At 40.1% G+C, this 12,703-nt stretch overlaps 1 protein-coding gene across 1 annotated transcript in view; it reads right to left on the bottom strand.

The window, feature by feature from the left end:
- Nucleotides 1-7,181: 7,181 nt before the first annotated feature.
- The window catches only part of c1qtnf6a (C1q and TNF related 6a), a 14,289-nt gene continuing 8,767 nt past the window's right edge, over nucleotides 7,182-12,703 (bottom strand). The window contains exons 2-3 of the mRNA XM_066675775.1: nucleotides 12,228-12,398; nucleotides 7,182-7,729 (exon numbers count right to left, since the gene is read on the bottom strand). Coding sequence (XP_066531872.1) covers nucleotides 7,182-7,729; nucleotides 12,228-12,390 — 711 coding nt within the window. The 5' untranslated portion in view covers nucleotides 12,391-12,398. The remainder of the gene's footprint in view (nucleotides 7,730-12,227; nucleotides 12,399-12,703) is intronic.

The following is a 12,703-nucleotide window of genomic DNA, read 5'->3' as shown; positions in this document are numbered from 1 at the left end:
CCAGTCCTTCACAGGGCAACACAGACACACTCACACATACCTACGGACACTTTGGAGTCACCAATCCACCTACCAACGTGTGTTTTTGGACTGTGGGAGGAAACCGGAGCACCTGGAGGAAACCCACGCAGACACAGAGAGAACACACCACACTCCTCACAGACAGTCACCCGGAGCGGGAATCGAACCCACAACCTCCAGGCCCCTGGAGCTGTGTGACTGCGACACTACCTGCTGCGCCACTGCACACATCTTGAAATGAATGAATTCAGTATAAAAATAGTGTATTAAATATCTAAAGACACAGCTGGAGATCACAGGGCATTGCTTTGATTTAGTAAACATTTAGTGCACCGTTTGTTAAAGCTATTATTTTGTAATTATCTTATGAAGTCTACTATGTAGGGAGTAGGGAGTGATTTGAGAGGAATTCAATTGGGTTTCTTTTCTTTGAGATGTTCTTTTTAATCAGGAGAGTAACTGGGTCATTTCTTAGATGATTTGCGTTAAGACCAAGTACATTCCTCCATGATATGCATATTTAAATGACTCTTAATTACCTTCTGTGCTTAATAAACAAATGATTATCCCCTTTTTAACAACGGTACAATAGTAACCATGTTGTTAGCTAGCAGAATGGCAGTGACATTCTCTAATTCATCGGAGTGTGTGGTGAGCTGTCAGGAGGTCATTTCCTTTCTGCCCCGATGCACAAAGGCTCCTGCAGTGTAGGGCAACACCTGAGCCCTTCTCACGGGGAGGGAGCAGAAACAGGAGCCGGGGCTTTCACTCAATTTGGCCTCATTTGGAAAATGTCACTGGGACGGATGTCATGAGACCTAACACACCCACTTGGAGGCAGCCATCTCACACTGCGTATAAACGCTGTTTCAAGAACAGTTGTGACACTGTGCAAAATATAAACAATGTCAGGAAACAATGATGTGCAAATCATTTAATTGAAAATAGCACAAAGACAACATTTACACGTTGAAACAAAGAACCTTTTGTAGTTTTTTGAAAAAATATTTGTTCATATGCAACAAAGAACATTTGACCACTGTGTTGCATCACCTCTTCTTTTATAAATATATCTTTTCTCCATTTTTTTCCTTGTTTATATAGAATTTCACCTGCTAAATAGTTCAGGGAAGGACTGACGCACCCTCTAGGATGTGTTCCTGCCTTGCCCCCAGTAATTCTGGCTAGGCTCCAGACTGGATAAGCGGTTACAGACAATGAACGAATGAGTAAATAGTTCATGCATTTGTTAAAGCATTATTAACTTTCCTATTGGATCATATGTTTACAGTGGATACAGTACATCACTTTCTCCAGGACAATGCTCATGTTATTCAAGAAGAATATCGACTGGCACTGCGTTGCTAAAATAAACATGGCACTCCTTAAAAAGGCAAGTCTAGATGGCAGCATTGTGCTAAAAAAATCAAGTCAGCAGTGCCATCAGTGTTAAGGTCATCAGTGTCATGTGCACTAATGCCCCCAGTTGCCAACTCAGACGCTGACTCTTAAACTGTGTGCTTATAACAGGCTGGATGTTAGCCCAGAGGATGCAGCATCCATGATTTCCAGAATGAATCTCACATTTTGATTTGTCAAACCACAGGGCACTGTTCCACTTTGCCTCAGTCCATCTTAAATGAGCTTGGGCCCACTGTAGTGTTTCTGGACACTATTCATATCTAGTTTCTTCTTTAAATGATTTTTAACTTGCCTCTTTCATTGCAGAGACAAACTATGTTCCGAGACAATGTTTTTGGGAAGAGTCCATGTAGTGATTTCTACCACAGAAACGTGTTTGTTTTTAATGGGGTGCCATTTTGGGTCCCGAAGACCACCTTCAGCCATAATTTGTTTTGTGCTTTGTTGATTGCACATTTTCTCTGGATTTATCTTCACTTAGTTAAGATTGGACTGAGGGGTATCAATCCCCTAGCATTGGGCTGTGAAGCAGTTGCAGAAGCAAGTATATAGTTTATGATGTTAAGTGTTTTTCATGATACAGAATTGATCGTCCCATACCAGCGCTTCATCTGACCTGCATGTCCCCCTGTTTCTATACATTTACTGCGCATAAAGTGTAATAATGTCATCAAATGTCTCCTCGAGTTGCCAGTTTGGTGCCATGATGTTGTTGGTTGCATACTGTTGATTTTCTTAATAAAACAGGAACAGAATAAAACCCCCATCACATATATGCACTGTCAGCCTGCATAGTATGAGAACCTCAGTAAAGTTTCATCATCATACCTGAAATATTTAAAAAACCAAGGGTGTAGAATTAGCATAGTTGGCTTGTTCCCACCAATATCCAGCGATTATTGAATTGTCCTCATTAACCTAGAGGTGCAGAAAGGGTTAAATCATGTTTTCTACTGTAGTCCATATGGCCAGTGTGATTGGTTGTGTCATTCCCTGCTGTTTACGTGAGACTTGGGGAGACTTTCTTTCCAAAACTGGAAAGAGAACATTCCCGTCATATGAGAGGCTAATGAAATTAGCCCATCATAACGTTAAGGGCAATGCTAGGTTTAGGAACACAGCATACAGCAGGCTAATCATCTGTAACATGGAAATGAACTACACAACAAACTGCCAACTTGTCAGTTTAACGTTAAATTAATATTATATAACTCATGAATTCAACTATACATTTTTATCCTGAATCATTTAAAAGCACATACTGTAGAATAGCATATATGGTATATCCGTTCTTTATCGTTTTATAACGAAGCAAAGAGAAAACTACAAAAAATGGCTTGGATGTGGAAAGATTTTGTGAGAATTAAATTTGGTTTGTAGAAATTCTTGGGCCGTATTTGGGTTTGGATCAAAATTTCAGTTCTCCCACCAAAGTTTGTTAAAATTGATTGCATTACAGTTACACATTTCAGCCACTAGAGGGCGTGCGAGCACCAGTTTCTGGAATATTCTGCGCTGAAGAAATGATAATCATTTCCATGTGCTACATTCTGCAGTCTTTGGAGTGATGAAACCCCATCCAGTGCTTGTGGAATGAGTTAAAGTGGTATTTGTGATCCACAACTAATCATCAGTATCTGACCTCACTAATGTTTATGTGGCTGAATGAAATCAAATGCTCACAGAAACTTTTTAAACCCTACATTAGCAGCTGTTGCTACATCAAAGTGGGTGTCTGTTGTGTGTAATATCACGAACCCCAATCAATCTATACCTTAAAAAGATTGCCATCATACACACATCTTTTATTAGTCTTAGCAAATTAGGAAACTCAAAACTTGCACTGAAAAACCTTTTATTTAACATTCAAAAGAATTTTTCTCTTCGTCTTTTACAAACAACATGAGTTGAAAATGTCTAATATTTTATATTGTGTTATTAACATTTACAAAATACAAAAACAACACAACAGACGAGCAAATTCATCTCAGCACCTTCTTAGTCAAGTCATTTGTTGAACAGAGCAGCTGGTTTTCAAACTGCTTCTGAAGGACCCTCAGAAATATTGAGCACCTGGTGTCAGTTTAATGACCACTGGAACATAGCACCATTTTAAGACTATAAATATACTCAATCACTTTAAAAGCGCTTCAAGTTTGGCCACTTGAAAATAATAAGTACTACGTATCAGTAGAGATGTTGATGACCGTTTAGGTTTTGTTGTCCCCATCATGATAAAACATTGTGTCTTGAAAATGGAAAGGAAAAGAAAAGGTCTTTATAACCACTGTTCAAAGAAGCAAGAACATATACATTTGGAAGAACATCCCTTAGCTTTTGCATTATGCGCATCATTTACGTAATATGTATTATGTCCATGTGCTTTTGTTTGTTTCTTTCCTTTGCCCTGCCTTTATCAGGTATCGCACTCAAGAATAGTCAGTTGCTATGGTTTCCCATTGTTCCGATGTTCCTTGCCCTGCTTTAGTCTTGTTGTTTAGAGTTATTAATAGTTCTGTTTTGATCTAGCAATGTTTTGTAGATTTACAGTCTTTTTTTCAGTTACATTAATTGTGTATCTTTTGGTTCAAAAATGGAGCTACAATGTTTAGGCGTAACATGACTGAAGGTTAAACATCAGATCTGATGCCACACCAATTAACCAAAATATATATATATAATAATATTATTACTACTACTACTACTTATAATAATAATAATAATAATAATAATAATAATAATAATAATACACAATTAACTGTGAAAATACAGAATTTGTTCGTTTTCTAAGACTAAATATGTCTTACACTATTACAGTGAATGGCATTTAAATGGTTAATTGCTTAAAGGCTTGAATATATAGTTCTGAGAGCAACCTTTTATTAATGGGAAACCTTCGCCTTGTGGAGTTTCTTTAAACTTTAATCTGATTTTCAAACATGGTTCTTTAAGGAACCTTCCAAATCTAGAAAATCTAGATAGATAAATAGATAGATAGATAGATAGATAGATAGATAAGTCAAAGAGTGACAAAAGAGGAAGGCTTTTGCTGTGTAGAGAGGAAAGCCGCACACATCCTGTTTCACTCGTTTTACCTGCAGATGTGCTCTAGGTGCTAGCATGCTTGGTAAATCGAGAAACCACATTCTCTTCATGAAAAACAGATTCATCTTCACTATCACACCATATGCACAACTACAAGTTATATATATACATACCACATAAAACAACACGTATCTTTCATAATATAGATATATATATCCCCCTCCAGGGTGTGTTCCAACCTTGCGCTCAGTGATTCCCACTGCGACCCTGACTTGGATTGAGGCGGTTACAGATAATGAATGAATGAATGAAAATAACAAATAACAGTATAAGGACAGTCTAAACTGAAGGTGCAGAAGGAATAGGATAGGAAAAATAAATCTGACTGCACGTGTTGACTACCAGCTGGCCTATTTATTTTTTTTCCCCAGTTTGTTAGACCTGATGGTTTCCAGGTGTGTCCAGTTCATTCAAGGCATCTGATTATTCCATTTTTCCATGATGTTTTCCATGAATTAACTGACAGATTTTTGAATGAGAAAAGCCAATTAATTCTCAGTGGAAACCAAAATTAGTTGTGCTTGCTGCCATGGAAACGTGGACTGTTTTTTGGAATAAATTCCAAGCTGGGAATGTTGTGTCCATGTGGATATTAGTGTTGTAGGAATACCGTTCAAATATATCTTTCAGATGTCTGTAACCTACACTGTGACCTACAAAAAGGTAGGGTGTATTACCTCCACATGTGGTCAGTATGGCAGTCCCACTAACACACCAACTGGACCCTGTTTCTGTTTGCTGCTTGTGTAAATATTATTGGGATAATACAGCTCTTTGGGTTTTCTAAGACACAGGTTTAAATCTACATAAGAACATAGTCAAGTGAAATGTTCTTTACTAAAATCTAATGTGTGCGAATTTGGATCACAGTATATATTTATAAAATATTTTAAGTAGAATTTTTTTTACATGCTATAAACTTGTACAGAAGCTAGGCGAAATTTACATGCATCATCGCAAATTGGACAATAAACATTATCAGCTACACTGACAATTTTGGTTCCCTTGTCACTTAACAATATTAAAATACAGTCCATTTGTTGCTCTCCAAACTTTGTTTCTCCCTGTTCTTCCGAGGTAAAGACCCCTACAGGACCACAACAGAGCTGAAATGATTTGGTTGATGGATAATTCCCAGCACTGCAGAGACCTAAGGCGGTGGTGTGCCAGTATATATTGTGCTGGTAAAAATAGATCAGAGACTGGAGTGTTCAAACAACTAGCAATATCCAGCTAACAGTATCCTGTGGCTACTGATAAAGAATTAGATTATGACCAACACAAACTGCAGCAACAGATGAGCTACTATCCCTGACTTTTCATCTACAAACGCGGACCAACAAGTTTGGTGTGTCTAACAGTGTAGACAGTGAGCGGACAAAGTGTTTAAAAACTCCAGCATCACTGCTGTGTCTGATCCATTCGTACTAGCCAGCACACTAACACACCACCATTAATTCAGTATAATCTTAGTGCTGAGAATGATCCACCACTCAAATAATACCTGCTCTGTGATGGTACATTGGTCCTGACTAAGGAAGAACAGGGTGGAACATGGCTAATAAAGTATGCCGAGCAAAAGGTGGGCTCATCTGTAATTGTCGATTTACAAACTCCACCTCTATGGACAATGACTGTCAAACAAGGAGGTAATTTTAATGTTTTGGATGATCAGTGTATACTCCTTCTTTCACAATTGCAACGTCTTGTTCAGGATGAAGGAGATTGACTGAAATAAGGACGTTTTAGAAATCGGATGCTTTGATCAGACCTGATATTGCAACTAGCTGGTATCGCTAGTAGGCTAGGTAAACAAGTAACGGCTGTTTGAATATGTTTAAGGTAAGGATGTTTACGTGAAACTATTATGATTTTTTTTGTTTAATTAAACATAATGAGGTATTGGTTGAAGCTGATGTAATTAACTTGCATGTCCTAGTTGACTACTTGCTTAACACTTTAAGGCCGATTTATGCTTCTGCACTGATTCAACACAGATCCTATGCCATAGCATGTGCAAGTTCCCTCTGCAATGACTCAAAATAAACTTGGATTGTTTAACAAATCTCTTTCTCTACACTATATAGTATAGAATGTAGTGGTGTAGTCGTTTTAGTTTTATAATCAATAAAGTGCACTATGTAGGGAGTAGGACGCTAATTGGAATAGAGTGTAGTTTACATGCAGAGGAAGGAAAGAAACAAATACAAAGCTAGCACTTTTTCCCACCTGTTACCACGTCACGATCATTGTAGTCTGCTTCAGTACAGTGTGTAATGACATGTCTGGGGAGGTGCACATCAGGCTACAGCATAGGCTACGGCGTAGGGTACGGCATAGGGTTTGCGTCTTCCAGGACTTGCGCAATTCTTATGCCATACGTTCAACGCAGAAACATACGTTGGCCTTTAAAGACTTCACGTCTCTGCAGAAGAACCCACTCAGTCTCAACCAAACATGATCCATTCAAGATGATGGATCAATTAATTAGATTCAGTAAACAGTCTAAATTTGACCCGATGAGGTACCCTTATCCTTTGAAGGTGACGTAGGCAACATAAAATGTCTTGGCTGATCAGGGACGTTGTAAAACCAGAATACTTGTTTTAATGCCTTTTAAACTTCCCACTCTTCTATTCCTGATTAGACTTGATGAGGTATCCATTGAAGGTGATGTAGACATCCACATCATCACTGTAGATGGCGTTCTCACGCTCACGTTTGTACAGCCGCACCCACACCTCATCACCCAGTGCGAGGGTGAGCAGGATGCTCTGGCTCTGCATGATGGAGCGGTCACTGGGCTGGGCATATATGATGGCCTTGGCTTCCTCGTTTAGCATGATGTGAAGGTACGTCTCCTTGAAGTTCCATGTATGGATGTTCACATTGAAGAAGTAGACCCCTGGAACGCGACAGTGGAATTTCCCCGTAAACATGTCAAAGTGTTCGGGGACGTTGACGAAGACAGTGTCGAACACGAGGGCCTGATAATAGTCTGTGCTGTGGAGGGCCTTGCGACGTCCCACTGAAAACACGGAGTGCTCTGACTTACAGGGGTCACCTGGAGCTCCAGCTTGGCCCTTGGAACCTTTGGGGCCCTCGTGGCCACGTGGTCCTGGAGGACCCTCTACACCAGGTTTACCCGGAGTCCCCTTATCCCCCTTATCACCTTTGTCACCTGAGGAGAAAAGCAAAGACATCATCCATTATATAACATTTTGGTGAGATGCTAAATTTGGCAAGAGAAACTTTTTCCTGGAGCACATGGGTCCAATCCATTGAAAGCAATGTGTTCATCTTGCTTCCCAAGGGCCACACAGCTGGAGTATAACACAATATGAGCTTGCTTGACATCCTGTTCCAAATCAATGGGATACCACTGCCCTCCTCCACTTTATGGCTATAATAGCCTCCACATTTTGGGAAAAGCTTCCCACAAGATTATGGAGTGGGTCTGTGAGAATTTGTGTCCTTTCAGTCAAAAGGACATTTGGGAGGTCTGGCACTGGTTATGTATAAGAGGCCTGAATCACCATCAACATTCCAGTCTATCCCAAAGGTATTAAATGCTTTTTTTTCAGTTAGTGCACAGGAGAAGTTATGCTGGAACAGGAAAGGGTCTTCCCCAAACATTACCCTTCACAGGGAGCTATGGGGCCTATTCCAAATTTTGGAAATCTGCCCAGATCATGACCCATCCTCCAACATACTGTTGTTGTTTGTTTATTTTCTCTCACTTTAGATATTCAGTCATTCATTCATCTTCTGTTATTGCTTCATCTTCTTCAGGCTTACAGATGGTGGGTCCAAAGCCTACAAAATCATTGGGCACAAGGCAGAAACACACTCTGGACAGAGCACCAGTCCATCAAAGGGCATCACACACTCACCAAGTCACTCCCAGATTTACACATATGGACAAATTTGCACAGCCAATCATCAACATATATATTTGGACTATGGGAGGAAACATAAGCACATGGAGGAAGCCCATGCAAACACAGGGAGAACACATAAAACTCCCCAATGACAGCTCCCTGTGGCAGGGATTAAACCCTAGACCTGTGTGTCAGCAACTCTACCTGTAGTCTAATAAATAGCAATAATACAAAACTGTTAGGGTAGTCCCAACTGGTGGTTGGGAACCTCTAAGTAGCTGCTAAAGTTGCTTATTAGATAGCTCCTGCTCTGAGTAAGAAAAGGCAAGAACAACATCCCCCACCCAGTAAAGGGGGAAACCACACAAAGCATTAAGGGGGTTCACCAACACTAGATGGATACAAAGGCATAGTAGACAATGTTTCATCACCAAACCACAATCCTTATACAAAAACAACACCCTTATTGTTTCTACTATGCCCCTTTCACACATGCACAGTAACTCAGAACATTTCTAGACATTACCCAGAGGAACTGTATTTGTGAACGTAAATGTCTTTAACAGCTGTACCGGACATTACCCAGATTTTATGCTGCCAGCCCCCTAGTACAATGTCCAGGTGATATCCAAATGATCCCGTGTGTGAATAAAGCTATTTGTGTTTTGGAGAATTTATAGCACTGTTAACAATATCGCTTATGTGATATTTTACGTATCCAAACATCATGGAACCATGTCCATGTACAGCAGGTGTGGCCTGGTGGTTAGGGAACTGGGCTTTTAACCGGAATGTTGCCGGTTCGACCCCCCAATGCCGGCAGGTCATGACTGAAGTGCCTTTGAGCAAAGCACCTAACCCCCAACTGCTCACTCTGGGCATGTGTGCTCACTGCCCACTAGTGTGTGTAAATGTGTGTTTCACTGCACAGATTGGGTTAAATGCGGAGAACAAATTCCTCTGTGTGCAAACACCCAGTAAAGTGATTCTAATTTTAATTGTACAGTACAGTTTGTATGACTGATGTATTGAGTCACTAATAGAAGCCTGTATGATACTGCTGCTTTTACACACTGTTGTGTGTAGCATATGAGAGCAGACATCTTGGATTCTGAATTCAGGGTTGGTCCAGCTCGCCCAACCTTCCAAGTAGGAAATCTGACTTAATACTTAAAAATACAGACGTCCACCCTTGAATGGAATGCAGCATAATGCTCTTATCCAAGTGGCTAATGCTAATGTCCTAGGTCGCACTTCTTCCTGTGGACTGGCATGGCTCATTGCACCACTGCTGGTTTTCCATTCCTCGCTAGCATTTTATTGTAAAGCATTTGTGTGCTACTATCTTCTGCGCTATCCCTATTCTATCAACAAATGTTGCCCTCCCTTTGTCACTTACACCATGAAGTGCTGCTGTGGCTAGCAGAACCTTGTACTGTCACCACCCGTGTGTGGTTCCCTACAATGAAATCATCTCCCATGTCATTTTAAGACTGCAGGTGTTGCACTCATTACACCCAGGGGACTACAAGGACTTAGTGGGTGCCCTTTCGAATGCCTCTGCCCCCGTACCACGGTGTGTCCACACATATAAAAACATTAGAGATCTGTGCATCTGCCACATCACCATCTTTCTGGCCAACATTTATTTCCACAATCAAACACACTGTACTGCCTCCATTGGATCAGAAACTAAAGCATAAATAATGTCAATTGGACACTTTAAAGTGGGAAAACAGCTGAAAACACACTGCTTCGCCAGCCCCACCTCTACCGTCTGCCAGGACCATGTCCCTGAACTCCCATAAATGTGCTGGAGAGACAGCAAGGAGAAATTTCGATGCATAAAATGCTAACCAGTCCTGGTTTGAGAAGTTTTCCAAGAAAAGTTGGCTGAAAAATCAAATCTATGCAACTTCCTTCTTTTCCCAAATGTACTTGATCAGCAGAGTCAAGACCGGTCTCTGAAGTTTGTCTTCTTTAGATTTGCATGAGACAAGCAAGGCTATTGTAGCTAACTTTACCTAATATCACACCATTAGACTTGTGCATGAATACATTTGTTTATATTGTTACCCTGCTTTTTTGGAATTTGTAAACTCCCTTAAAATGTTATTTTGGTAATACATGCAAATGTCTAACTGACAGGGTGACAGAGGCAAGAAAAGTGTGAAAATCTTATAAAACATTCGAGTTAAATCACTATGAAACATTCAAAATAAGCAGGGGATATAGGAATATGTTCTAGGGATATGTTCTAAAAGGAACATAGACCAAAGACTCTGCAAGCACAGAGGGGTTGTGGCTCGCCAATTATTGCCAAACTCTTATTGCTGACTCTGTCAGAATGTTCAAAAAGAACATTTCCCAGTGAACACTTGCTATCAATTTAGATCTATTATACACATTATTGATAACAGATTCAGGAAATCCAGAGAGAAATCTCATTCTGTGTAGGACAAGCCAAAACCAATGTTGAATGTGTATGATTTGAGCTTTCATATTTTATTGAGTGTGAAAGTGTCATGTTCATTTAATCCAGTCTGCCACTGTCTTTTAATGTAATCTAAAAGACTACTATGCAACAACAAACTCTTCTTCTCAGCTTTCTTTAGAAATGATACTGTAATGTCTTTCCAAAAATGGAAGGGACATGGTGATTGTTATGAAAAAAAAAAAACTGCAAAAGCTAACAAGGCAAGGCCTCCCCCGAGAGCTTAGCTCATTCTTGAGAAATGAAATAGACTTGGCCTGGGAACCTGGCTTGGACAAAAAACAAGGGCAGGGGATAGAATAAAGCATTGGACCCAGAGGTAGACAACATTTGGGACATGTGACCGAACTGGCATGGGAATTGAATTGGGGACACTGACTGAACACGTCACTGAGGATGAGAACGTAGGGTCTGGACAAACAAGGGATGAGTCTTTCAAGCAGAAAACAAAGCCAGAAAGCCAAGAAGTTCTCCACCTACTGCGTCACAACCAGGGAGTTGCCTGTGGCAGACTTTTAAAGCAGATAATGTTGCCCTCCCCCATGAGTTTTTGGCCTGGGGCACCTGGGAACAATTTGTCAACATGGTGAAAAACCACCCTCAAGTGCAACACATGATCAGGGCGGGACAAAGGGGAGCAAGAAATATCAAAAGCACATGGTCAACACTCACCATGCAAGACAGGGAGGGACAGGTCATTACATAAATCAAATCGTACAAATCTTAAGTTATATAACATACATTTGGCATATTCCAGACAAATTTATTTCTGACTTACTTATATGTATACAGACGCACACGATTGGCCAAACAACCAAAACTGGCCAACCAGAGGTACCTCACCAAACAGCATTTTATAGAAACATTTATTACATTTATATGAAACCATACAGTATACATACATTAACATTCATTCATTCATTATCTGTAAGCGCTTATCCAATTCAGGGTCGCGGTGGGTCAAGAGCCTACCTGGAATCATTGGGCGCAAGGCGGGAATACACCCTGGAGGGGGCGCCAGTCCTTATACATTAAGAGGTATTTATAAAAAATATTACCATTTTCTTTTTTTCTATAAAGTGGAACTTACATGAGATGGAAAATCTAATTGCTTTGTAATCCCTGAAAGAGCCAGAATTAAACATGGCGGCAATAGGTTTAATACAGATTCTCTAATACTTCCAAGCCACTAGGTGTCATTACATCAAGAAAATACATTCCTTGCAGAGCACAGAGACACTTTGTAATGATGCATTACTGAAGAGGGCTCAGTTTTAAATAGAAATGAGAAATGAGAGGAGCACCTTTGAGGATTGTCATATTGATGTATGTGTGAATTTCAGGCGTTGTCTTCACAGTGTCCTCTGCTGGAGGAAGGTCATCACAGCAACGGCTGCAGTGAGGCTGAGGCACGGACAGTGTGAAGGGCAGGAGGAAGAGAAAAGGGGGCAGCACACTCCCAAACATAGCTGAACCTGGAGAGAGAACAGAGGGTTTAAAGAGTTATATTTAAATTATTTTCAATGCAAGTTAGAAATGACACATTCATCAGTATCAAATTTGGAACTCTGGAATCTGAAAACATCTGTATGCATTCATCTTTTAAGGTCAAAATAATATGTTTAGTTATAATTGTTCATAATGCATATTTATTTGTGTTTTATACATTTTCATGCAGTATTCAAAATAACTGATTATAATGGCAACTTCAGTTTGGTCAGTCAGTATACCTTGATACACCTACTAATTTATTTGGATTGTATAGGGACTGGGGGTTAAA

This window comes from Hoplias malabaricus, chromosome 6 (genome assembly GCF_029633855.1).
Source record: "Hoplias malabaricus isolate fHopMal1 chromosome 6, fHopMal1.hap1, whole genome shotgun sequence".
Classification (NCBI taxonomy): Eukaryota; Metazoa; Chordata; class Actinopteri; order Characiformes; family Erythrinidae; genus Hoplias; species Hoplias malabaricus.
Note: the sequence above shows the minus strand (reverse complement) of the source record. Positions and strands in the feature narration are given on the sequence as shown.